Source organism: Mercurialis annua, linkage group LG5 (genome assembly GCF_937616625.2).
Source record: "Mercurialis annua linkage group LG5, ddMerAnnu1.2, whole genome shotgun sequence".
Lineage (NCBI taxonomy): Eukaryota > Viridiplantae > Streptophyta > Magnoliopsida > Malpighiales > Euphorbiaceae > Mercurialis > Mercurialis annua.
Window position 1 is genome coordinate 14010920 of NC_065574.1, and position 26429 is coordinate 14037348.

General features: G+C 32.9%; 1 protein-coding gene across 5 annotated transcripts; it reads left to right on the forward strand.

The window, feature by feature from the left end:
- The first annotated feature begins 6213 nt into the window (after positions 1-6213).
- On the forward strand, positions 6214-24902 carry LOC126680371 (myosin-1-like). Of its 5 annotated transcripts, none has more exons than XM_050375489.2 (25): positions 6214-6419; positions 6870-6957; positions 7291-7682; positions 7845-7946; positions 8032-8175; positions 8263-8413; positions 8526-8553; positions 10166-10331; positions 10495-10558; positions 10675-10688; positions 10772-10856; positions 12358-12461; positions 12566-12704; positions 14064-14182; positions 15150-15302; positions 15382-15471; positions 17270-17347; positions 18994-19152; positions 19340-19546; positions 20122-20327; positions 20427-20562; positions 21845-21974; positions 22096-22242; positions 22706-22773; positions 24067-24902. In XM_050375489.2, exons 3-25 carry the CDS (start codon positions 7302-7304, stop codon positions 24724-24726), a joined length of 3531 nt encoding a protein of 1176 aa, XP_050231446.1. In that variant the 5' UTR covers positions 6214-6419; positions 6870-6957; positions 7291-7301; the 3' UTR covers positions 24727-24902. The 5 variants fall into 5 exon arrangements, with proteins under 5 accessions (XP_050231446.1, XP_050231444.1, XP_050231445.1 ...); XM_050375487.2 differs by having other exon boundaries at positions 6873-6957; XM_050375488.2 differs by having other exon boundaries at positions 6214-6411.
- Positions 24903-26429: the final 1527 nt, after the last annotated feature.

The following is a 26429-nucleotide window of genomic DNA, read 5'->3' on the forward strand; positions in this document are numbered from 1 at the left end:
AAAAAATGTCTCTTGATATATCTGGTTTTTTCCAAACTGGAAAGAAGAAAATAGTTGAAGATTTGGATTTTTCAACTGATGATGACGTTATTCTTACTGATTACTTCAAATGTAAACAAGTTGAGTCTTCGAGACGAAGAAAAACATTTAATCAGTTGAAGAGTCGACTTAATGGTATCGAATCAAGTCAACTGAAAATACAATCTGAATTTTCTTCTTTGAAGACGGAGGTGAGAGTATGACTGTATGACTGTGATTGGCGATCATTTAGGCTTAAGCATGCCTAAGGTATCGTTTATTGTTAATTATAGTTTTTTTGAATATATTCAATGTTTTTGTTTAAGCTAATTTATCTATTTTTTTATAGTTTCCTAAGTCTGTTGTTGTAAATGAAGTTTCCAATGATGATGATAATATGGGGGTAAGAGGTTTTTATTTTATATTTTAATGTATCATTTTGTGTATCAAAACTGTATTTTTTATGTATCATACAAACTGGATATCATTTTGTGTATCAATACTGTATTTCAGGTGTCTAATTACATTTTTCAAACTGGATATAAAGATGATGCTGATAATGGTGAGGACGGTGACGATGAGGATGAGAAAAATGAAGAAGAGGACAAAGATGAGGCCGAGGATAAAAAAAAATGAAGAAGAGAACAAAGATGAGGCTGAGGATAAAAAAGATGAGACTGAGGAGGATGAGCAGAAAAATGTTAAAGATGAGAAGGATAATGATAGAAATGATGATGGTGGTGTTGGTGGTGGTGGTAATAATAAAGATGATGATGGCGGTGATGATAGATCGATGCATGTTGAGGTATAATTTAATTTCTTCATGCTTAATTTTTATTTTATATATATTTTTTTTTAATTTTAGGTCCCTGTTGAGAATGTAAGTCAGGTTGGTTTATAAACGGATGCTGCTGGCGAGGTATGTTGTGTATCAATGCTGTATTGAATATGTATCATTTAAGTATATTTGTGTTATAATTGTTATTTTTTAAAGTTAATTTTTTCATGCTTAATTTTTTATTTTATATCTCAATTTTAATTTTTTTAGGCCTCTGTTGAGAATGTAAGTCAGGTTGGTTTAGAAACGGCTGATGTGAAAATGGCTGCCGGCGAGGTATGTTGTCTATCAATGCTGTATTAAATATGTACCAATTATGTATATTTATGTTATAATTGTTATTTTCTAAATTTTAGGTTTCTATGGGGTGAGTAAATGAAGTTGGTGTGAAAATGGTTGCTGATGAGGTTTTATTTGCTGAGAAGAAGAATTTTACTACTCCTTTGGATAACAAACGGAATATCAAGCCGAGTAATTTATTGAAATCTCCATACTTGGCTGAATTCAGTTCTGGAAACAAGGAATACCGCATGTTGTTCCTAAATTGTGTCCATTGGACAATAATTTAGGAGATGTTTCAATGTGTGATGAATTGCCGGAGTATCATGACTAAATTGGTAAAGGACATTTGAGATATCCCAAGGCTAGAGAGTAAGCTCTTTTTTGTTTAGATTTAAACTTTTTATCGATATTTTATAGTTTTTGATATATTTTGTTTTCAGAGGAAGATTTATTAAGGTAGCAGAAAATTCTATCATTCCTCCTTTCAATTTTGGTGTTGATGTCATTGATGCGAAAGATTTTTTTTTTCTTCGTTCTGGAGTATGGTGGACAGTCATTGAATACATGGGTAATTGCTGTTTATTATTTAGTTGTGATACACATATGATATACTTATGATACACATTTGATACATATATTTTACTTAAAGATAATTTTAGTACACTTATAATACATTTTGTTAATGCAGCACATGGATATCTTATTTTACTATCTGAGGAAGAAAGGCAAATATAACAGTAGCATACAAATGAAGTTCACAACAACCGACAATTGTTTCGATCAAACTTTTCAAGCTTTTGTGAGGCTTTTCATTGATACCGGAGATCGAGAATTGATTTATGAAGAGCATCCAATTTTTCAGTATATACGTGGCAAACGTATGCTTGTGAATACTTCATGGATTGAGTGTGAATATGTGCTGATCCCTTTCCATGTGTCTTCAAATAATCATTGGGCTCTTGCATTGCTGGATTTTAAGCTCATGACGATCACAATCTATAATTCCATGCATTCAACTTTGAGTGCTTCGTCAACTAGACTGATTGGGATGAATTATGCCGCTTATCTTCCTTTATTTCTTTCTAAGCTTGACGTGTTCAAAGATAATTCCTTTTCTGATTTGCGTTCACCGTTCTATACAAGTCAAGGATTAGAAGATTCTTTTGAGTTGATTGTTAAATATGACCTGTCAGAACAACAATTTAAGTAAGTATAGTTTTTGTAAGCTTATTTATTTTACATATATGTTGTATCTGACATGTATTTTTGTGTTTTTTTATATGCAGTGATTATGGAGTTTTTGCATTCTCTTTTGCTGAATATATTGTGCATGGGAGAGAGCGGGAGCTTATAAAAGAATATGATGTGAATGCTCATCGAAAGCGTTTGTCTTTTGGTCTTTATAAGTATGGAAAATGGAAGAATATGTTTAATGTTGTGAGTGAATCAGAGAGTTATCAGGACAAGGACCAGATGGAAGAGAATGTGAAAGCAAGAAGATACAGGATTCGAGCTGGAAAAGTGAAACTGTAGTTGTTATTTTGAATGAACAATGTTTTTTATGCTTTTTGTGTGTTTTATTTTTTAGGTTTGTTTGAACACTGTTTTTTGTTTGAATTAATGAAGTAAACAATGTTTTTTATTTGAATTAATGAAGTAATGTTTTTACTTTAATATTCCTTTTTTATTTACACTTGCACTTTCTTTCTAGTTGAATGTATCATATATGTATCTTACAGGTATAATATATGTATCTGAATTTAACATGTTACCAGATATACATATGTAATTGTTTTTGTGATACTGTATGTAATATTTGTGTATCATGTATGTATCAATCCTGTATAATATATGTATATGCAATTTAATATAATATCAGATATATATGTTCTACGCAATTAGAAATTGACATACATCAATCTTTAATGTATCAGAATTGTATATAATACTTAAAAATTTAAAATAGAATAAAAAACACTGAAAGAAATGAATAATCTAGGTAACTTTTGACCTGTTTCGGCATGTCTTCCTATTATGTCTAGCGTGTCCGCATTTTCCACAGTGCCCTTTATTCGGATCGTTTTTCGGATTTTCCCACTTTGACGTGTACCTACTCTTTTTAGGCCTTCCAGTTCGTGTTCTATATTGGGGTGGTAAGACAATCATGTTCTTGATATGTTCTGGAATAATCCATTATTCTTCCTTCTCAAATGGATATACAGTTTCAGAATATGTCGCTAACATAGCTGTATTTGTATAGTATCTTGAGCAGTACGCATAAGGTTCAATGTTCTTGTCGGCTAGAAATGCTACGACATGTTTATAAGGAATTTCATCGATATCAAACCTTTTGCATGTACATGTTCACTCGACCATGTTGACTGTGTACTTTTTACCATTCTCGAGAACTGTTATGATATCATCTGAAGATGGTTTCACCTAGTCTAATAAAAACAATATCAAGATACCGTTTATATACATATTTGATACATAGAAAAGACAGAAATTTATGAAGTTCACAGAAAAGCGGATATATAAAATATACATTATTGATACAACATAAAATAGTGTTGTACTTTTTAATATGAGTTTTACATACATGTAGTTTCAGTGAATAAATATAATTTTGCAGAAGTATATCTTCATGGATTGTTGAAAGTGTTATGACTGTATCGATAGCAATTTTTATGTGTTTGTATGAGTAATCTTGTTGGAGGTCATGTAGGTGCATAAATAAGGCTGTGATCGGCAGTTCTCTTGCATGTACTATTGCTGCGTTTAATGATTCAGCTAAATTAGATGTCATAGTTTTATACCTGTTTTTGAGAGAATGTACCCTTGACCACCTTTCATATTTGATTTGCTGAAGAAATGGTTTTACTCGAGCATCTAAGTTGTCCAACACTTTCATGTGATAGTCAAATTCAATCTCGGTGTATGCTTTTGCTGCTGCAAAGAAAGGTTCTTTAAGTTTCTTGGCATTTCTCTTGAAATTTGTCTTGAGGTTATTGAGAAGGTGAAACATGCATACGCCATGAGTAGCTTCAGGATAAATCCTTTTAATAGCTGACTCTATGCTGAGATGTCTATCTGATACAATGCAGATACCTTCTCTTGTTCCAAAGGCTTGTTTTATTTTAGTGAAGAAATAATGCCATGAGTCATCATTTTCTGAATCCACAGCAGAAAATGCTAGAGGAAACATCTTTCCAGCTGCATCTTGAGCTGTTGCAACAAGAAGTGTGCCACCAAATGTTGCCTTCAAGAATGTAGCATCAACTACAATTATTGGTTTGCAATATTGCCATCCTGTAATTGAAGCTTTTAATGCTATAAATACATACAAAAATGTGCTGTCATCTCTCAATTGTATGTTTATGCTAGATCCCGGGTTTCTAGTTCCAAGCATATATAAAAAAGTAGGCAGCGATTTGTAAGATTCACAAGGCTTTCCTCTTAACATTTCAAACGCCAACTCTCTTGATCTCCAAGCCATCATATAACTGATCTTGACTCCATGTAAAGTCTGCATATCAGTCCTTATATCTACTGGTGTGTATGTTGCTTTGACATTTAGATACTTCATTTTGATGGATTCCGCTATGTGTGATGATGATGCTTGTTTTTGATTGCTGAATCTGGTCTCTATCGGGCATGTGTGGTTCATGTCTTGTTTACGAATGATGAACTGTTTTGTGTGCACATTAATTGCCGCTTTCAGATACCATTGACATGTATCATCGATACATTTTACAAAAATGTTCTTTTGACATGATTTAACTGTCTTTTGCTGGTAGTGATTATTGATTGTATGAAGTCGTAAGCATGCTTGAAGAGTAGCTTTATCTTTAAAAGATTTTCTAACTGTCAGATCTATATCTTGTAGTAGATCTGATACTGATTCTTGATTTTGATCATCGTTACAGTCTATTATATCAATTGCAAGAAGTTTTGTATACTGACCTATTTCGTCGAATGTATCAGACATGTATCTATAGTGTATCGATATGGTATCTTGGTCTCTGTTTGATTGTGAAATAGTTGTTGAAACACTTGCTGATGCATCTGTATATGGCTAGTATCACTGATAACTACGATGCTGAGAGGATACTTAGTGAAGTCGATTTTCTTTTTCTTGATTTCTAAGTAAAATCTGAAGCTTGAATCATCACTGATTTTGAGTGGTGAATACTGAATCTTTACTTGATATTTTATCTCAATATTCTGTTTTTCCAAATTTACTTGTATTTCTTGTGCTATTATATGTAGAAGATCCAAATATGTAGAATTTTGAGGAATCAGGACACCAATAACTTCAAAATCTGCATATTGATTTGCTTCAATCCAATTGCCTTTGTATTGTATCATCACTGTAATAGATTCCATGATGATACAATATTGAAATAAAAGATGTAGAACAGTATCTTATGGTAATTAGATTTAAGGAAGAAGACGATGCTATTTTTGAGGAAGAAGACGATGGTATATTTTGTGTATTTGTGAGGTGTTTTTGATTTGATATCTTTTGAAAAGGAAAAATTCATGTGTTATTTGAAGCAGTTAGGAAAAAAACCCGTATTTTAAGAGAATGCAACAATAAACAAGGTGCTAATCCCGTGGTAGATTCTCACCGACAGTAATGAGCTGTCTATTACACGTGGCATCATATGATAGAGATGGTGGTGTTGTAAAGTTTCAATTGTTTTTGGTAGTAATGTAAAATAGGAGAGTTAGGTGGTAATTTGTGAAATAGTGATTAATTAATGTGGTAATTTTGTGATTTTCTCAAAAATTAATGATTTTTATTTTTTAATAAAATTGGCATTTTTAAAAAAAATTTAGAGAAGGCGGGCGTTTGTGGAAGAAATTAAATCTAAAACTTAGCAGTATATTTTAAATATCAATACAAAAGTATCATAATAATAATTTCTATAATATTTAAAATTTAAAGACATGAAAAATATTAAAATGAATGAATTTCAGTTAAGTAATATGAAAAAACAGTTACCACTAATTATTTATTAGCTCTCCAAAAATAAAATGGAAAAAGTATATTTGTCCAATTTTAATTTATGTGTCAAGCAAAGCTGAGCAAACAAAAGCTGCTTCTGCACACACACCTTTAAATTTTCTTTCCACTTCCACAAAATAATTTTCTCTCTCTTTCTTCCACTTTCTGGCCTGCCAAACACTCCCTACACTTTCTTTCAGCATCTGCTTTCTCACTCACCTGTACATACATTTTGCTACTCGCTTGCTTACTTCCTTCTGAGGTGCGCATGTATGTATTTTTTTTCTATTTTTGGTTAGCAATGTAAAGAAAAAAGCTCCGGTTCAGAATCTATTTTTAAATTTTGTAATTCTCAGTATAATCTAGGGTTTTGTTGTCGATCTGAGAAATTGATTTGTAAATTCTGTTCTCTGTTTGTTTATGACTTTGTCAAGGCAAGTATATATTTGATTTTGTTTAGTTTTGCTGGATTAAATATATTTTATGTGTTTCTCTAATGTTGATATTTTGAATTCTGTTAGTAGATCGGTTTAATTTTTAGCAATTTTTTTGTTGTTTTTTTGGTGTTAGTGCTTGCTTAGTTGCTAAAAAATTTGGAGGCAACGTTAGGTTTTGAAATTTGAAGTATTATTTATTCTAGATTTTGCGTACTTGATTATTTTATCTGCATTACAGTAAAATAGGTAGGGAATTGTTAATTATTTTTCCTCTTGATGACAGCAGCTAAACTAATGTCTGGATGATTTTTGAAGCCTAAACGCTGGGATTTTGCTTTTAGGATCATTTCGAATATCAATATCTGAACCTGGTAATGAGTTTGCAGTTTCTGTTAAATTCAGATTTTGAAGATTTATAGTGTGTCATATGGCTGAGTTTTTTAATAATATTTCTGCCATGTTGTCGATGGTGACTGATTATTAAGTGTTAAAGAGCACTAGAGGTCTGTTACTGGCAATTATGGTCCCCTCCATTACATGGTTTGATAAATCAAATAAGTTGCTGAGTAGGGTCTTGTTGTGTTAAAGCTTATTTTTAGATGGGAACTTTCTTAGTGAAAATTGAAAAGTCAGCTTTTCTTTATTGATTTCATTTTATCTCATCTTTTTTAATCTAACGGAATATGTCCTAACTCTATCCTTAGGATCGCAAATAATGTCGCAGAAGTCTCCTGCCGTGCCTTCCTTCCAATCGATCAAGTCGTTGCCTGTTGATTTTAAGTTCACAGGGAATGTATCAAGATCTGATCGGTTGGATAACGCAGATGATGTCATTACAGAAAATAGTGTTGCTATCTGTTCAAGTATTCATGAAGTTGATGATAGTTCAGGGGATGGGGCAGTCGATGGAGAAGTAGATACTGTTGGGAATGATGTCTGTGAGGATTCACCTTATGGTGGACATGCCATTTCAGTGGAAGAGAGGCCTTCTATGGGAGATGAGGACTTGGACACTGTTGCTTTGCCTTCACCTTCAGTCTCGACATCTCATACTGAACGCAGGTGGTCTGACACCACATCCTACCCTTCAAAAAAGGTAATATGTTGATCAGAGATATATGTTATGAACTCTGGGAATATATATTTATCATCAATTAGCCATATTGTATCACTGTGAACTCATGAAAATTATAGTGTTATAATATTGACATTCAATTTGTTGATCTGGTTACCTACTTGTTTAAGTTTATTATTTCAGAAACTCCAAGCTTGGTTTCAACTTCCGAATGGGGATTGGCACCTGGGAAAAATTATATCAACTTCAGAGACTGAGTCTGTCATTTCACTATCAGATGGAAAAGTATGTGAACCTTTTGAAGAGGCAATGCTGTTTTTATGTTGCATTTGGGTATTTGATGCATTTCTGCGTTTTATATTATTTATAGGTTTTAAAAGTGAAATCTGAAAGTCTGGTTCCAGCAAATCCCGATATTCTTGATGGTGTGGATGATCTCATGCAACTCAGTTACTTAAATGAGCCGTCGGTTCTGTACAACCTTCAGTATAGATACGATCAAGATATGATTTATGTAAGTTTTCAACTTACTATTACTTTCTCTATCTAATTACCTGCTAAAGCATAAGCTTTCAATAATGTGGTGTATTGTGCAACTTAGACAAAAGCAGGGCCAGTGTTGGTTGCCATCAATCCCTTCAAGAAAGTTCCTTTATATGGAAATGATTTTATTGAAGCCTATAAGAATAAATCTGTTGAAAGCCCACATGTATATGCCATTACAGACACAGCCATCAGGGAAATGACACGAGGTGTTTTAGTTTATCTTACCTTTGTCAGATTAGCTTGCAGCTTTTTACAACTCTTTACAGACTGCCTATGTTTGTGATTCTTATTTGAGTTCCTTTTCTTTTTTCTATCCAGATGAAGTGAATCAATCAATCATTATAAGGTTAGTAGAATATGAGTTATTCAACTTTTATTTTTATTTTTATGATTTCGTTATTATTTTTCTATTTGCGCAGTATGTCTGAACAGGTGAACATTGAATTGCTATATTTTCATTTATGCATTGTTCTACATTTTGTCAACTTTATTTCCTTCTTTCTGTAGCTCTGCTAGACTGCTACCACTAAGCTACTTAACATGCATGTTTTAGGATTGTTTGGGAAGGGGTTATTGTTGATTCATTTTACTTATGGAAAGACGACGAAGTTTAATTCCTACGATCCTCCTAATATACTGCTATGCCACTTCACCTGTGTCGATTTTATTGTTACGAGCTCCATGACTATTCATTGGAAGAAGTTCTTTAAAGATATCTTTATAGTCACCGGTTTTGGATTCACATTTAGTAGGAGGTAGAACATTACTAGTTTTCATATGAACTTAGCCTTAAATTATGCCAAATCATTTTGATTATCTCAAACATTGACAAGACATTAACGCTAATAGAATCAATTATATATCATCTCAATGTGGTGACTAAAGCTTTCCTTTAATTGATTGCAACTTGTAATTTATGTAGTTCTCACTAATAAGGGGCAGTAATTAATTAATTGCTTTAATTTGTAATGAGGATCTGCACATAAGAGTTTTAACCGTAACTTTGATGGTTCAATTGATGTCCACGAGTTAGCGATGGCCTGAGTGCTGAAGCAAGTGGCGTCCAACTGCCTGTACTCAACTAATTTTTTTGAATTAGATCTTTTAACTTTGAAATGTGGTGATGTTTTTCATATCTGTCAAGGGGTTGGCTTACATTCACTTTTGAGCCAAAAAACATATCCGACTCCGGTGGAAAATGGGAATATCGTATGACTGATGAACTGGGAATACTGGATGCTTCATGAACTGCGGCAATGGGAATACTCTGCATTCCATTGGTTATATATGAACAAAAATACTTGTACGCATTTGCGTTTCTGTAGGTTTTAAATTAACTGGTTTGTAGGAAATTCTTAGTCCTTTATTTGCCTGTTCAGGGACCAATTTCTACTCTATAGAGTTTAGGACTTGCGAAGTCCTTTTGTTTTCTGGTTTATTCTCCTTTATCATTGTATGCTTGAGTTACAGTCTATGATGTTCTGCAAATAGGGAATAAATATTTTCCGTTTCCTTTCACTATTAGTGATCTCTATGATGGAATTGAGCAAAACCTGTATCCAAAAATCAAAATAGAAACAACCAACTGTTGTATCACCTCCACTGGGAAACATTAGAGGCTTTTGATGTTACAAAGGTTTTTTTGGTTTGGAAGCAATGTTTCATTCTTAAACTCAGCAAAGCTTGTAGTTATTTCTATTTATATGATTGATCCTTAGAAGGGTTGATGTACTATCACATTGTAGTTTTTCTATAGTGCTAAATATTTTTACTAAAAAGTGTGCCACGATTTTTGGTCTTCTTCGTAAATGAAATGTAAAAGTATTTATAATGTATGTATAATACATAATAGATGGCAATGTGCAATTCTAACTTGTTGGAACAAAGGACATCTTTTTTACTGTAAAACTAGTTCAATTTTGTTTTATTGTATTTACAATTTTCATTTATTTTGTCAGTGGTGAAAGTGGAGCTGGAAAAACTGAGACCGCAAAGATAGCAATGCAATATTTGGCTACTCTTGGTGGTGGTAGTGGGATAGAACATGAAATTTTGAAAACTAATCCCATTTTAGAAGCTTTTGGCAACGCAAAGACATTGAGGAATGACAATTCAAGTCGTTTTGTAAGTTTCTTCTTTGTAAAAATTTTCTTGATTCTCAAGGTTGAATTACTTATATTGAGGGATGAGGATTGGATATAGTTTTGTAACCTATATTCATGTACCAGTATCCAGGTTTTGAAGTATTGCTTTTCTAAGTGAATATTTTATTTTGGCTGAACAACAGGGAAAATTGATCGAAATTCATTTCAGTGAAACTGGAAAAATATCGGGTGCCAAAATTCAAACTTGTAAGATCAATTATACTTTAAGGCCTCAACTGGCATCTCATCTTATCTTCTTTTTAAATCTTTAAGTATGCTTTCCCTTGGTTTTGACCTATGTTTTGCTTCTTTTTGGTGAACAGTTTTGCTTGAAAAGGTAATGATTTACTCTTGCGGTGTTTATTTATACTCCATCATTTTCTGTTATGACTAACAAATTTAATCTTGTTAATTGAACAGTCCAGGGTGGTTCAGTGCATGGAGGGAGAAAGATCTTACCATATATTTTATCAGCTTTGTGCTGGGGCTTCACCTACTCTCCGAGGTATCAATTGCTCTATTAATTTATCAAGTTCTTTCAACTTGCTATATTTGAGACTATATTGAGCTAATATATATGCTTCTTTCAGTACAAAAGAGATATAGCTTTTTTTTTTAATTTTTTGAATTTAAGAGATCTAGCTTTTATGTATCTCCTTATAGTATTAATAGTGCTATTAATAATTAGTTAGCTTTTATGATTGCTTTCAAAATTACAGTTACTTGCATAGCAATTACAAATTATAACTATGATAATAATAATTGTTATCCAATATTACTTTGTGTTCAAGACTTGATTGGTTTGGAATTTCACTCAAATATATATAAAATAGAATTAGATGGTTTCTACCTGACCTTACCAGGATGCTAATGTTGCACACTTTTATGAGCGTTCAAATACTGGTTGATATTCTTCCTTTTAATTTATAGCTCTTTCTAAGAAGGATTTCTATTTCTATTTATCACTGCTTTTTTTTTTAGCATAGATTAAAATTTTAAACTCTAGAATATCTGTTTTTTTCTGCGACCTAGATAGTAGTATTAGTTGTTCAACTAAAGAAGGAAGTTCTTTATTATGTAATTGTAATATATCAGAAGAATTTTATGATATTTTCTATGATTAATGTATGTTTTCATTTATTATGTCTCAAATAGTTTACTCAGCAAACTTTAGACGAGTAGTTAAAAAAATTAAAGCCACTGCACATGTACCACAGACGTGTAACTTATTCTTGACTGCAGTACTGGTATTTTGTACTCTTAAAGGAAAATCAAACAAGCACTTTTGCTCCACTTGTTTCTAAAGAATATTCTATGGAAAATTATTATTCAGGAACATACAATATTTTGCATTATTTGGATGTCGTAGAAAAATATTTGAATTTTTTAATATTAAAAAACTTAACCTAAAATAAAGAGAGTGATATTCAATATCGTATGTGGGCCACATCACATATATCAAGGAAAGGAGAAAAGTTGAGGAAAATAAAGGGAAGCAGTTTTTTATTTTATTTTTTATAAAATTGGGCTTATTTACAATTGGCTGAAAAACATTTTACTTTGATTTTTTTTCTGTTAACCTCACAAACAATAGAAAATGAGGAAATATTGTCCACGAAACAAATGGAAGGTTAATTTGTCATGGTTATTATTAGGAGGAATCAGCAAGAAAATTTTCTGGTTATTGGATATATATTGAAGTTATTCCAGTTGTCGTCCATGGTTAAAGTCTTGACCAACTTTCTAGAAACGTACTTATGAATGTTTTCAAATTAATTTCGTGTCTGTTCTTCTGTAGGAACTGTAGAACACGAGTCTAAAGAGTAATTGCTATGACAGATGGATCTCACATATAAGTAGCTAGATGCCATAAACATAAATTGCAAGTGCCATTTTCTTTATTATGTGTGAAAGAGTTGAATATTTTGTATCAATGAAAGTTTCTTACGCTGGTACTTGCATGCTTGCATATATATCACTTCTGCTCATTCTTTCATGAAACACAGAGAAGATAAACTTGATGAGTGCAAGCGAGTATAAATATTTGAGGCAAAGCAATTGCTACTCAATTAATGGAGTCAATGATGCTGAACAATTTGGCATTGTCAAGGTACAAATTTTATCTGTCATCTTCTTGCTTCTATTGTTTGCTGGTCAGATAGTATGACTTTTTTACTGTATGTCAACTTCTTTATGCTGGTTACTTATTTTCAGGAAGCTTTAGATACTGTTCATGTCAGCAAGGAAGACCAGGAAAGTGTATTTGCAATGCTCGCAGCTGTACTATGGTTGGGAAATATCTCATTTACTATTGTCGATAATGAAAATCATGTTGAACCTTTGACTGATGAAGGTAATAAGATTCTTTGAAGAGTAAAATATATGACATATGAACTGCCATACCCATTTTATAATAATAGTTGTCATTTTGCTATCTTTTCTGCTTACCTGATGTGCTGTTATGTCATACACGTTGGGGATTTAAAACTTAGCAATAGGAAAGGGAAAAAATGCAATAAATAGCTGATTGGAGTTTAGTAATGTATTTAATAGCCCTTGGCATTACTGGTGTGTGAAAAGATTCAAAAGATTTGCTTGGGAAAAAACAATGAAGTTCTAAATAATTTATTTTTGACCTCTTTTCGATTCATAAAATTATGGTGTCTTTATTCTCCTCCTTCACTTTTGCAGTATGAGATTCTCACATGCTGTATCATTTTAGAATAACTTATTAATTAATTTATTCTTTGCATTTCCCTAAGTTTTTTATTCATGTTAATTTTGTGATTGGATTTAGATAATTAGATAGAAGAATAATAGATCATTCTGTATCTGAGTCTGCATGCTAAAAGAATGAAATAAGAACAACGAGAGACACTTTCATAGAGTTTAAAGTCAAAGGAAAGAGTTTTATATTCTTAAATTTTAAGCTTGTGGAGTAAATTTATCACCCAAAAGTTTAAGCTGTTGGGTGAGGCTCCAATAATTAAATTATCTTAACACATCCCCGCACGCGAATGCCCATTGGGTGCCGTGAACAAACCACACATGCCCACCTTACCTTGTGCTCAATTATCTTAATTAATCAAATGGGGATTCCAAGGATCGAACTATAGACCTTTTGATCATAGAGGCTCTGATGCCATGTTAAATAACTACTTCACTCAAAAGCCTAAGTTGTTGGTGAGGCTCCAATAATAGTATTATCTTATCATAATGCTTAAACATATTGGTCATTACTGCACGAATAAACTGTCAAGTTATTATGCACCATGTGGGCAACCCAGAGATTCTGCCTTGGTATGAGCCTCAAAATGCTGTAGAGATCCTGCCTTTTTAAAGATAAAGCTTCTCTAAATCAGCTTAAGTTTTGACAACATACTTGTTCAAGTCCATTTAATTTTTTTTCAGAATTAGTGTTTATTTCCAGTAATTTCTCCCTGACTTGCACTGTAACCTGAATACCACTGTCTCATGCCTTACAAATGCTGCTTTCTTACAATAAGTGCTCTATGGGAACTACAGTGCCATATGCCGTTTATACACACTCTGTTTTTTTGCCTACTGCAATATAATCTTGCCGTCTTCATTTGTGTCTCCTATAAGTAAATCTTCTTTTTCTTCTTGCTTGGGTGGTGGGGTAGGGGTTGGGAACGTATTGGCTAAGTGGGTAACCAGTGATTTAGCTGAAATTGTATCTTTCATCTTGCAGGTCTAACTACTGTCGCCAAATTGATTGGATGTGATGTTGGGGCTCTTAAGCTAGCTTTATCGACTCGCAAAATGAGAGTTGGTAATGACAACATCATCCAAAAGTTGACTTTATCACAGGTAAGAAAACAAATTGGCAATGTATGATCTTTTTTCTTAACAGCGTATAAGTATTTTGTGAGAGGGGATTTGAAATTAAAAGAATAGGTAGCGGTTGCTTTTAAGATTCTAATCTTTGACTTTTTGTTGCTATTGCCCTTGTTAAAGAATGGAGGTTTGGAAAATGTATGTGCGGTAGCAAGTAGGATCATTATAGGATATTCAGGGCTTTTGCCAACATATGTGGGTTGATTATAGTTAGAAAAATGGAAACACTTTTTGTGTATAACAATAATTTTTTACATATACAATGGTTCAGTTTAATAGTGATTTTCAAAAGTTACAATCTAGTTTAGCATATAATACTTAATTGTTTTTCATTGGAGATGAAAGGTTAAGACTTAAGAACTACTGTTTAGTTAAAAGTTCATATAGCTTAAATGTGTTGTTGGAATTGCTCCTTTGGATGGTCAGTGGTCAAAAGAAGAGGTTGGAGGAGTTGTTAACTGAGTAGCCATCGGCACTCTTTTTATTCACTCATTTTAAAAAATTGTCCGCCATGTTTAGATGTGTTCACAATGTAAAATAGGTAAATCTTTTTGAATCAGTTAAAAACTGTCCGTGTTTTGTTCAAGGTCCTTGAGAATTATAATTTGGTATTCACATATTAACATTACTGCATTACTTTATAGAATAGAGGATATGTTTCATATGTCTACTTTTGGAGTATTCTTTCAAATGAACTCGTTAAAATGGCAATCTTGCTGTTATCTTAAATTCAAAGATTTTATATAGGTTCCTATGTTTGACAGCGGATTATTTTTTCCATTAAAGCTGGCACCACCATTTTCATGTTCAACGATAATGTTGTCATCTTTGCTTTTCATTAAGTAACAAAGACTTCTCTGTCCATGAGATTAGACATTCATAACGTGGATCACATTTTTGTATATAAGTAATTCAACGATGTGTTTAATTCCTTTTTCAGGCAATTGATTCAAGAGATGCTTTGGCGAAGTCAATCTACGCTTGTTTATTTGATTGGTTGGTCGAGCAAATCAATAAGTCTCTTGCAGTTGGCAAAAGGCGAACCGGAAGATCTATCAGCATTCTTGATATTTATGGATTTGAATCATTTAAAGTATGTTACAGTTTGTTGTGATGCTCTGTGTCTGGGTCAATCTTTTGCCTTGCTCATGTAATGTCATATGTTTCTGCAGAGGAATAGTTTTGAACAATTTTGCATAAATTATGCAAATGAGAGATTGCAGCAACACTTTAACCGCCATTTATTCAAGTTAGAGCAAGAGGTAATCCTGATATAGTTCTAATTACAGCTGAAAATTATAGAAATAATGTTTGATATTATTTTCTTTGTTCCCTTCCATTATTTTTTAATTTCCATATTTATGATCTTGTAGAATTTTTTTTTTTTTCCTCATTGAGGAAAGGATATGAAATATCAAACTTCCTTTTTCCCCCCCTTTTTCCTCAAAAGTTTCACTGGTCTATGAAATCGTTCAAATAAGGTATTTAACAAAATGAGCATAAGAGGCTATATGTTCAGTTTGTTCTTTATTGTAATGTGAATTATAGTCAAAGGCTGAGTCATATTTCTAGATGTCAGATTTTCCTTAGAATATTTTTTACGCAATATTTACTGTTTTATGTAGACTTAAATAGCAATATGCCCCTTCAACTCGTAAACAATGGGCAATTAAAACATAAATTAATTTTGTGGACAAATTAGTACATGAATAATTATAGGCAATTAGCCCCATTTTGAAATTTTGCCCCTCAATTTGTAAGTTAATTGTCCCCTCAATTGGCAATTTACCCCCTTAACTTGTAAAGTAATTTGCCAAAATGGGGATAATTGCCCATATCACCAAGTTCGTGTATTAATTTGCCCACAAAGTTAATTTATGTGTTAATTGCCCATTGTTTACAAGTTGAGGGGGCAAATTGCTACTTAAGTCGTTTTATGTAAGTCTTGTCAAAATAATACTCATTATACATGGATGATGGATGATAAAATCTAAACTATTTCCTTGGACATTGTATCTAAACTATTATTGATAGATGTACACAGATTTATTGTTTTATTATTCAAATTGAATGTCTTATTTTGTTCATGGACTGATTGTTGAACTGTTTTCAAAAAAATAATCACGAGTAAGCATCTAATGAACTGTCAAAAAAATAAAAGCATCTCTGAACTGCACAAATAACATGATCAAATTAAAACTCTGTGTATAACCTTATGACTGCAATCTCTCTAAAAACAAATTATAAATTTTAAGCATATTGATGTTTTTGAAATTATGGTAATCTAATTTACAGTTGGAATTCATTTCAAGTAACCATTTTTTGATGATTGTCGAATGTTGTAAGTGAAACTCTATGTAAATCATAGTAGATTTGGTTCATTCTTTTGGAGATTCATAGTTTTTCGGGTGCTCATCGTGCTTTCATGAAATAACTACCAGGTTATTAGTAGACCTTTAATTCTTTAAATCATAAGGTAATGTAAACGTGACTTCAATCCAAATATAATTAGCTGATATATAAAGCAATGGTCATTCCTCAGGTCTGAAGAACTTATTATCGACAAATATATGATAAATCTTGTAGCTGTACTAATTGGTCAAGTTTAGCTCGTCTCTAATTCACTCGTATTCTTAGAATTTTACATTCCTGGCCAGAAATGATGCGAGTACTTTGATATATGACTGTTACACGTTCTTGTTTATCTGTCAAATTGATGGCAATTGATACTTCTATGTTGGTGGCCCTTTTAAGTGTTTGTATATTAGTTATGAAGTGCTTGTAATTTAATAACAATTGTTCAGGATTTACTAAGGTTTCCTTTAGAAGTCTGGCCTTGGAACGAAAAAGAATAAGTTGTTATTACAACCTTGCATCACAATATACCATCTGCATATGATTTTTAAATTCTGCTCATGTTAGACCCAGTCTTTACATCAATAATAAAAATATCATTATACAACCAATAGTCCTACCAGAATAATACTGTTGTCTACATGGTTGGTAGACACAACGATGCACCTGTATTGCATATGCTAATTGGATTTTCATTTTCTATAGGAATATATTCAGGATGGCATTGACTGGGCAAAAGTCGATTTTGAAGACAATCAAGATTGTCTTAATCTTTTTGAAAAGGTAAAGTGCCCGCTGCTGAAAACTCTTATATCTGCATTATATTTTTAACCTTTTATTTGTGCAAGGAATAGGTACGTTTTCTTCTTCTCTATTGGATCTTTTGATTGGATTTGTCTAATTCCGTGTTACCAGTGTATTAAAATTTGTGTTCCAGTCCCTGTTTTTCTAAAAATCATGTAGGTGAACATTTTTGTTTTCTTTTAATTATTGTGTATATTTGCATTTTATTTAAGATGTAGTAATTGCAATGCGAGCCAATTCAGCATCTTTATGTGCAATGATGATCAATATTTGCTGTCCTACGAGAAAATTGCAAACACGCTGTGTGCTAAATAAATTGACATGTTTGTGTTAACAGTGCTCTCACATACTTAAATAAATGTTTAGTTCCAGTGAATCTGTTTCATGTTATGAGACCAAACTCCAAACCTCGCAAGTTTCATGCGCACTCATGTTTTCGTCAAGATTCTTATTCCATGTATGCTTTGTCTTATGATATATTCAATTATATTTCCAGTAAAATGCTGTAAATTATCTCTGATCTAGTAATAACATCTGCTACTAAAGCCATGTGTTAAAAAATTGATAAAGATCTCACTTCAAATAAACACATGAACTCTATTTTTCGGGTCTCACAATCTAGTATGTTTAGCTTTTGAGGTCATTTAGTATGTTACGAGGTAGTTAAAAGCGCTACTCGGTACTAAGGTGATACATCTCTATATTTCCTCAGGTGCAAGGTGTAAAAAAAGAGCTAGCCTGAGTAAAGTTAGGCACCAATTTCTCATAAAATACTACTCCCTCCGTCCCAATAGAGTTGTCCACTTTGCCTTTATCACATAGTTTAAGAAAAGCAATTATTGTTTATTGGTTTTGTAAATTTTTTCTTACTTTTCTTGTCATACCCCTATTTAATATAGGGTCCACTTACTATTTACTTTTAATTTACTCATTAGTGGATCTTTTATAGGGGTAATATAGAAAAATTGGCTATAAAAGTTAATTACTTTTTGAAAGTGGACAAGAGTTTTGGGACAATTTTTTTTTTCAAATTGGACAACTCTATTGGGACCGAGGGAGTAATTATTATTAATAATTCAAATTTTATGATAAACATAAGAATTTTAAAAGCATAGTTATTAAAGGCGAAAGACCCTTCGAGGCGCCATGTATTGTCCACATAAGAGGAAGTTAATGGTATATGAGATTCTTTCAATGGACAGTCCATTTTGTACTTTTTTTTTTGTTAAATATGTTAAGCTCATCATGGGAACAAAAAACATGCAGGGCCTGAGTTGAAATCCCGACCTAACTTGACGGTCCAACGTGTACCTTTGGCCAATGTGCTAAAACCAATTTCTTGAATTTTAAGTTGAGTAGATTTGTCATGTCTTGGAATGCTGATTGTATATTGATTTCAATATTTTTCTTAGATGAATAGCTTTGTAATTCATTGGATTTCAGATCTCTCATGCAGTATTACATCTCAGTTATTTATTTTCCAGAATTCTCGAAAAATGCTTTTGTATATTTGTTTGTAATGCTAATGTTTTTGTGCTATGAGTATTTCTGGTGGATCATGTAAATTGGCTTATCTTTGTATTTTTTGCAACTTGAGTTTCTTCTTTGTGCTTCTTCTCATGCAGAAACCTGTGGGCCTATTATCTTTGTTAGATGAGGAATCCACTTTTCCAAATGGCACAGATTTGACATTTGCCAACAAGCTGAAGCAGCACGTACACTCTAATTCATGTTTCAGAGGAGAGCGAGGCAAAGCTTTCACAGTGTGCCATTATGCGGGGGAGGTATGCAACTTTCGAGAATTGAATCCTTCATAATTTTTCCCTTTTCTGCTTTTTCACCGTTTAGGTATTGTTGCAATGTCAAACTTCTTTGAAGGTCTATAAAGTTCTTGATCTTTGGTTCACTGCAAAGCATTTTCCATGTGAAAGCTACCTGACAGTTTAATATTATAATTTGTCCATTGCGCAGGTTACATATGATACCACAGGATTTTTGGAGAAGAATAGGGACTTGTTACACTTAGATTCCATTTACCTATTGTCGTCATGCTCATGCCATCTTCCTCGGATCTTTGCTTCCAGTATGCTTGCCCAATCAGAGAAGCCTGTGGTTGGTCCTTTATATAAAGCAGGTGGAGCAGATTCTCAAAAGTTGAGTGTTGCTACTAAGTTCAAGGTATTGTTCCCGGTGTTTGTTCTCACTCTTGAAAATTAAATTACATAATTACACTGGCATGAAAAGCTTAGGAAATAGTAAGGATGAGTCATAGACTTGTTTACTGCAAACTTTGATATTTTTTTTTTCAAATTTAAATTTGTACTCAGAAATATTGGGAAAACATATCTGCATTTATAGCTGCCTTGTTTCTTGGTATTTTGGCTACAGTTTGTGCCATAGCCTTCCTTTCTTTCCCTTTCTCGACCTCATATGTTGTGGCCCAATGTAATGAAATCTTTTATTTTAATTATGTGAAAGATCCTTACATTTACTTTTTAGCCGTCCTCATATCTCTTGAACTAATTCATTTCATACTTCAACATGTCTTTGAGTGCATGTAAGAAATTTAGCCTCAAAAAGTGAATCTTTTATATTATGTAAGTGATTGTCAACTGTCAAGCATTTTGCATCTGTCTACAAATTTACTGAATACAACATCCATAAAGTGATGACTTTAACACAGATGACCCTAAGAAAATACAGTTCAACTTCTTGGTGGTATTTCCTCTTCTAACTGAACTTTTGTTGGATAGAGTCAACTATTCCAATTGATGCAACGCCTAGAGACTACGACTCCGCATTTCATACGCTGCATAAAACCCAACAACTCTCAGTCTCCTGGGTCATATGAGCAAGGACTAGTATTGCAGCAACTGAGATGTTGTGGAGTCCTAGAGGTGGTTCGTATATCAAGGTCCGGTTTTCCTACCAGAATGTCGCATCAGAAGTTTGCCAGAAGGTAAAGAAATTCACTTGTTATATTTCTCATGTCTTCCAAAGTATAGTATGATGTTTGTCCTTCTGAGGTTTTTGCTATATGCTTCTATCTTGTAATCAGATATGGGTTTCTTCTGCTGGAAAATGCTGCATCGCAGGATCCACTTGGTGTTTCAGTTGCCATTCTTCACCAGTTCAATATAATGCCCGAGATGTATCAAGTTGGCTACACAAAATTGTTTTTCCGCACTGGTCAGGTGAATGATAAATCTATGTATATCTATGGCTATATTTAATAGAATATTAAAATTTGTAGCACCAATTTAAATTTATTTCATACTTGCACATGCATACATGGCTGTTCATACAACTTGGAAAGCGAATATATTCAGTAAAGATGACTAAATTTCTGGAAGTGCATGACAATTGGATTCATTAATTTTGGATTTTCAATGCATGTATGTTTTGGGTTGTCATGTAATATATGAAATTAGCTCCTAAATTTTCTTTAGAGATTTATGTTTTTTTAGGGTAAATTGCAAAAGAATCATGAACTTTAGAATGATTTGCAAGTAAAACATGATCTTTAAAACTTGGCAAAATCAGTCACCAACTTCCATGTTTTGGCAAATCGGGAACACCAATCTTTCCATTGAAAAAACGCCGATCTGGCTGCCGGAACTGTGTATATTCAAATTTCCACATCAGCATGTTTTCATTGGAAAATAGATTCGGATTCTAATTTTCCAAAACATGAAAGTTGGTGACTGATCTTGCCAAGTTTTAAAGTTCATGTTTTATTTGCCAATAACGCTAAGGTTCGAGATTTAATCTGCATTTAATCGTTTTTTTATTATCACAACCTATAATAGCTATTAAAATTGCATGATTTAGGAGGTATATGTATCTAATTTTGTAGCAGCTGACTCATGGCTGCTTCATCAGTGTCCCATTTCTTCTAATTCAAGCAGGGATATTTAACTTAAACCCCAAATTCCTCCCTCAAATTCAATGCTAAAATAATGATATTTATTTCATCTCTCTCAACCCTCTCTATGCTACCAAAAATGTTCACATGTCTTGTTATTTGAAATTCTGAACCTGAAATTGGAAGAGCTATCTTCATATTATTAGCATCTTTATAGATATAGCTGATGATATGTGTGTGCATATTATCATATGAAAATGTAGTGATTTCGTATCTGGAGTTGCATGCATGTGTCACGATTTCTGCATGTTTGTTATCTCAAGTTCTCAACCTCTTTATGCTTCATTAGTTAAACAATAACCATTCTGGATAAGTATCCTTTTCAATGATTCATATCAGAATATATCCTTTTTTTAATACCTGATACATATATCATGGATGTCTATTAGAACTTTTTGCATTTTGTATCATATTGTATTGGAACAGTTTTTTTTTTTTATTCTTTTCATATATCCAATTATTGTATATACCAGATGAATAATACTTGCCTTATTTATATGCTTTATTGTTTACCCATGGATGTGTCACAACTTTCAAGGAAATCAATGCAGATTGGCGTGCTCGAGGATACAAGGAACCGTACTCTTCATGGTATTTTGGCTGTTCAAAGCTGTTTTAGGGGGCACCAAGCTCGCCGTTATCTTGGAGAGCTTAAAAGAGGAATTGCCACCCTTCAGTCATGTAATGCTCTCTTAACTATTCTCAAGTCATCAACCTGTTTTTAATTTAAAAAAATAAGAAAAAGAGATGAAATCGCAGCACTTTATGTTTATCTCTTTGACAATCGTTAATCTACATGCAGTTGTTCGAGGAGAAAAAATCAGAAAGGAATATGGAGTCTTGCTACAAAGACATAGAGCTGCTGTTGCTATACAAAGGCAAGTAAAAAGCTCAATCTCTAGGAAAAGATACAAGGACATACATGAGGCTTCAATTGTGATACAATCGGGTATGTTAATTTTTGATTCATGTCTATTCTGTAAAAAGATAATCTGGTGAAGCTGTAACTTTTGAGGTTTAAGTGCATATCTTATAAATGTTCAGCACGCCATTAGCTAAATAAATATAATATTTGGACCATTTCATCACTTTTGATGTCCGAGTTAAGACAGACAATTTTGCTGGTCATCATTACACATTTGGAGCAGCAAATAACTGGAAGCTGGTTTGGTTTCTTAATGTTTTAGTTAGTGGGTTTCAGGCCATAGTGTCCCTGGTGACTTCAATTTTTTTTAAATGAAAGAAGATTTAAAATGAGGTTTTGCATGAGAGTAATTTGTTGGTTTAGACAGCTATATGGCAGAACCTGTTAACCAGGCTGGCTTATTTAGGTTGGATATTTGGATGGTTATTAAATTAAAGCACACATGTCAAGTTGGAGCCTTAAGTTATTTTTCTGCTATATGGTGCAGGTGTTCGTGGATGGTTGGTCAGAAGATGTTCAGGCAATATAGGTTTATTGATACATGGGGGAACTAAGGTACTGAAGTTTGGTATTTTTGTCTGCTTCATAAGTTTTTTATTCCTAGGTTAATTTCTCCACATTGGCTTGTTTGTTTCCGGAAACTATTCCTCTATTATCTGACAATTGAGGCACTATTGAAAAAAAAAGGTCACAAGAAATATAACTTACTGGTCAAGTGAAAATAACTCATAAATAGGGGGAAACAACTTCCTATTCTGATAATCGGGAGTTGGTTTCCAATACACAACTCATGATCAAGTGTGACTAGTCCGAAATAATCTAGAAATCATAGCCATGGTATTTAATAGCAACGACTTCCGAAAACTCTGTAATTATATGCCGTGGCTTTAGTGTTTATTATCAGTCATGGTATTTACTATCATAATCATGGCACCCAATTTTTTGGCCATATATGTGATATCTATAATCATAGGCTGATTTAAATGTTTTTAGCTATATGTGATAAATATTACTCCCTCCGTCCCAAATTGATAGACGCTATTTTCATTTTTTTCATCCCAAATTATAGGCTGTCACTTATTGCTTGAATGTTTAATTGTCATATATGTCATTATTATGGTTGAATGCATTAAAAACAACAAAAGATATCAAAAGACAAAACTAAATATTAAATTATAAATTAACTCATTTTAGATAAGCTCAATTTCTTAATACTCGTGTTTGTCATAAATTGTCTATCAATTTGGGGCGGAGGGAGTATTAAATTGGTGTCGAACATTTCATTGGATAAATTTCAATGTTAGCCAAACATCGAAAATTTTATTTCCTTGTGAAAGCCAAACAACAAAATGTAATTTATTTTCCTCAAACATTTCCGCGGAAAATATCTCCTCAAGGTGAAATACTTTTCAGTGTATTTTAAAAGATAATTCAACATTTTTATAACTCGATTATTTCTTTATTTTTAAAATGCATTAGGTGTGGACTGCTTGGCAGAATCTGTTTTTTTTGTTAACTACAGATTTTAATTTCTCTTCATCTCAAATTGATACTTGGTTTCTTGAAATTCTTATAAAATCTCTTTATATAATGTCCTGCCACCAAATATTGGTATACAATCAGATTACAGTCACACTTCTGATGCAGTATGTTGCTTTAGCAGTGCCAAGACTTGTTTAATCTAGGTTTTCTTTCTTCGTTTTGGGAGGTGTAACCGCATTAAAAGCTTACCCTTTTTGTTTGTGTTGGTTTTTATGTTATTCTATAGAATGTGTAGTGCAGATATTGCTAGAAGAATTCCAACTCTTTTTTTCTTTGAGATGTTAAACTATTTTAACAATCTGACAGGGCAACGAGTCAGCTGAGGTGTTGGTGAAAGCATCATATCTTGCTGAATTACAGCGAAGAGTATTAAAAGCTGAGGCTGCCCTAAGAGAGAAAGAGGAGGAGAATGATATTCTCCACCAGCGGCTCCAGCAATATGAGAGCCGTTGGTCTGAATATGAGCTAAAAATGAAGTCCATGGAAGAAGTGTGGCAGAAGCAGATGAGATCCCTGCAATCGAGTCTCTCGATTGCAAAGAAGAGCCTTGCCATTGATGATTCTGAGAGAAATTCTGATGCGTCGGTCAATGCAAGTGACGAAAGGGACTGGGACTCGGGGAGTAACTACAGGAGTCAGGAAACTAACGGGCATAGTGCGAGACCAATGAGTGCAGGTTTGAGTGTTATAAGTAGGTTGGCTGAAGAATTTGAGCAAAGAAGCCAAGTATTTGGAGACGATGCAAAGTTCTTGGTGGAGGTAAAATCAGGCCAAGTAGAAGCAAGTTTGAATCCGGACCGTGAGCTCAGAAGGTTGAAGCAGATGTTTGAAGGTTGGAAGAAGGATTACGGAACAAGGCTACGGGAAACAAAGGTGATATTGAACAAACTAGGAAATGAAGATGCCGGGCTTGACAGGGCGAAAAAGAAATGGTGGGGAAGGAGGAACAGTGCCAGGTATACTTAACTTAATTATATTATTTGTGGTAATTTTGTGAGGGTTGGTGCTTTATTTGGTTGTTGGCTCCTGGCTATTGAATACATAATTATATATGGTGATACAAACTCACTTGGTTGTCTTACCAGCCATTATTGAATGTCAAATTTATATGTATATCATTTTTATTTTGTGCTTTTATTCAACTGAGAAATTCATTTCTCAAAATATGTAAGATTTGTAATTTTGGAGAAAAGAAAAGAAAAATTATTTAGAGCTTACAAAGTCACGTAATCATGTCTCTGAATTAGAGGTGGCCATGGGCCAGGTTGCACTGTGAACAGGTCTGGTCAAGTCTTGCCTTGAACCGGTCAAATCTTGAACCATGTCTAAAACAGCACGGGACCGGAGTGAGGCTGGCTTCAGGCCGATTCAACATTTTATGGAGCTGAAACCATCGGTTTTAAACTAGAACCGTATGTTTTCTAAAATATATATTTTAAATTATATATTATATATATACGATCAATTATTTTAAATATATATTTTAAATTATATATTATATATAAAATATATGTTTAATTTTTTTTTTGAACCGGCTAAAACTGGAACAGTGAACCGGAATCAGCTGGTTCTGAACCGTCTCAGAACCGTCTGAAGGGCGGTTCAAGGTCGGTTCAAGAATTTCTTGAACAGTAAATCGGTGCTTTCGTATCGGAACTGGCGATTTATGAACTGTGGCACCCTTACTCTGCATCATGTGAGATCAATCGGTTCACTGAGCCTAATCTGTTAATACAGTTAGAAGCATTCTTGGGTAGCCTAAGAGATTTGAAATAACTAGATAAGCTCCCTGCATCTCCCTTTACAATGGCACACTACCTATTTTCAGGATAATAAATTACACTGTTTATTATGCTTCTTGAAGGGAGGGAGGGATGTGCATTCTATTGATCCGAGTTAAATTAAATCAAAGTTTCGATTCTTCCTAGGGTTGTCAAAATGGTTACACTAAAATTGTTGAGTTTTAATGGATTCGTGTTAAAAATGTGTTTATATGTTTTCCACACAAATAAATTTAATGGGTTGTGTCATGAGTTGGCTCGGAAATCTATCTAATATGTTTACAAATTATTCTTTTTTCAAAAATATAAAAATAAAAGGGTTATAGTTTCATAAAATACAAAAATAAACCAATGAGCTATAACTCAAACGGTATAAGCGCTAGGCAACAATCTGCCAGGTCGTAGGATCGATTCCTCCCACAAACGCTCCTCCAACCTCTAATTATCAAAAATAAAAAAATAATTTTTTTTTATTAAATTACTTAAATATGATTATATGAATATATAAATATAAATAAAATTGATTGTATTAAAAATTTATAATACAAGTATGGATTTATAAATTAATATTTTATATATTTTAAAATTAAGTAGGTCGTTTTATCTTTTTTATATATATAATTTTGTGTTACCTGTTTAATCATAATATTTTAGTGCCGTCGTGTTATCCGATTAAAATTCATATCGTATTAGGATTGGAAATCTTAATACATATAGTTAAATCACTGTAGATCGACACGATACGAACGCGGTCCGTCAATCTATTTAGAGACCTCTAATTTTACAAAAAGTGAATTGATATTTTTTTTTACTTTCTAAATCGAATTGAACTAATAACTGGAGTCTTTTTGTAATATCTAATCGCCCCAAACTTTTGGTGAATTTGAC

Excerpts from the sequence above, each read along its gene's own strand:
- LOC126680371 (XM_050375489.2), top strand. The coding sequence starts at position 7,302 with ATGTCGCAGAAGTCTCCTGCCGTGCCTTCCTTCCAATCGATCAAGTCG. Across the intron at positions 8,414-8,525 it reads CATCAGGGAAATGACACGAG|ATGAAGTGAATCAATCAATC; the intron begins GTGTTTTAGTTT and ends TTTTCTATCCAG. Across the intron at positions 10,857-12,357 it reads GGCTTCACCTACTCTCCGAG|AGAAGATAAACTTGATGAGT; the intron begins GTATCAATTGCT and ends CATGAAACACAG.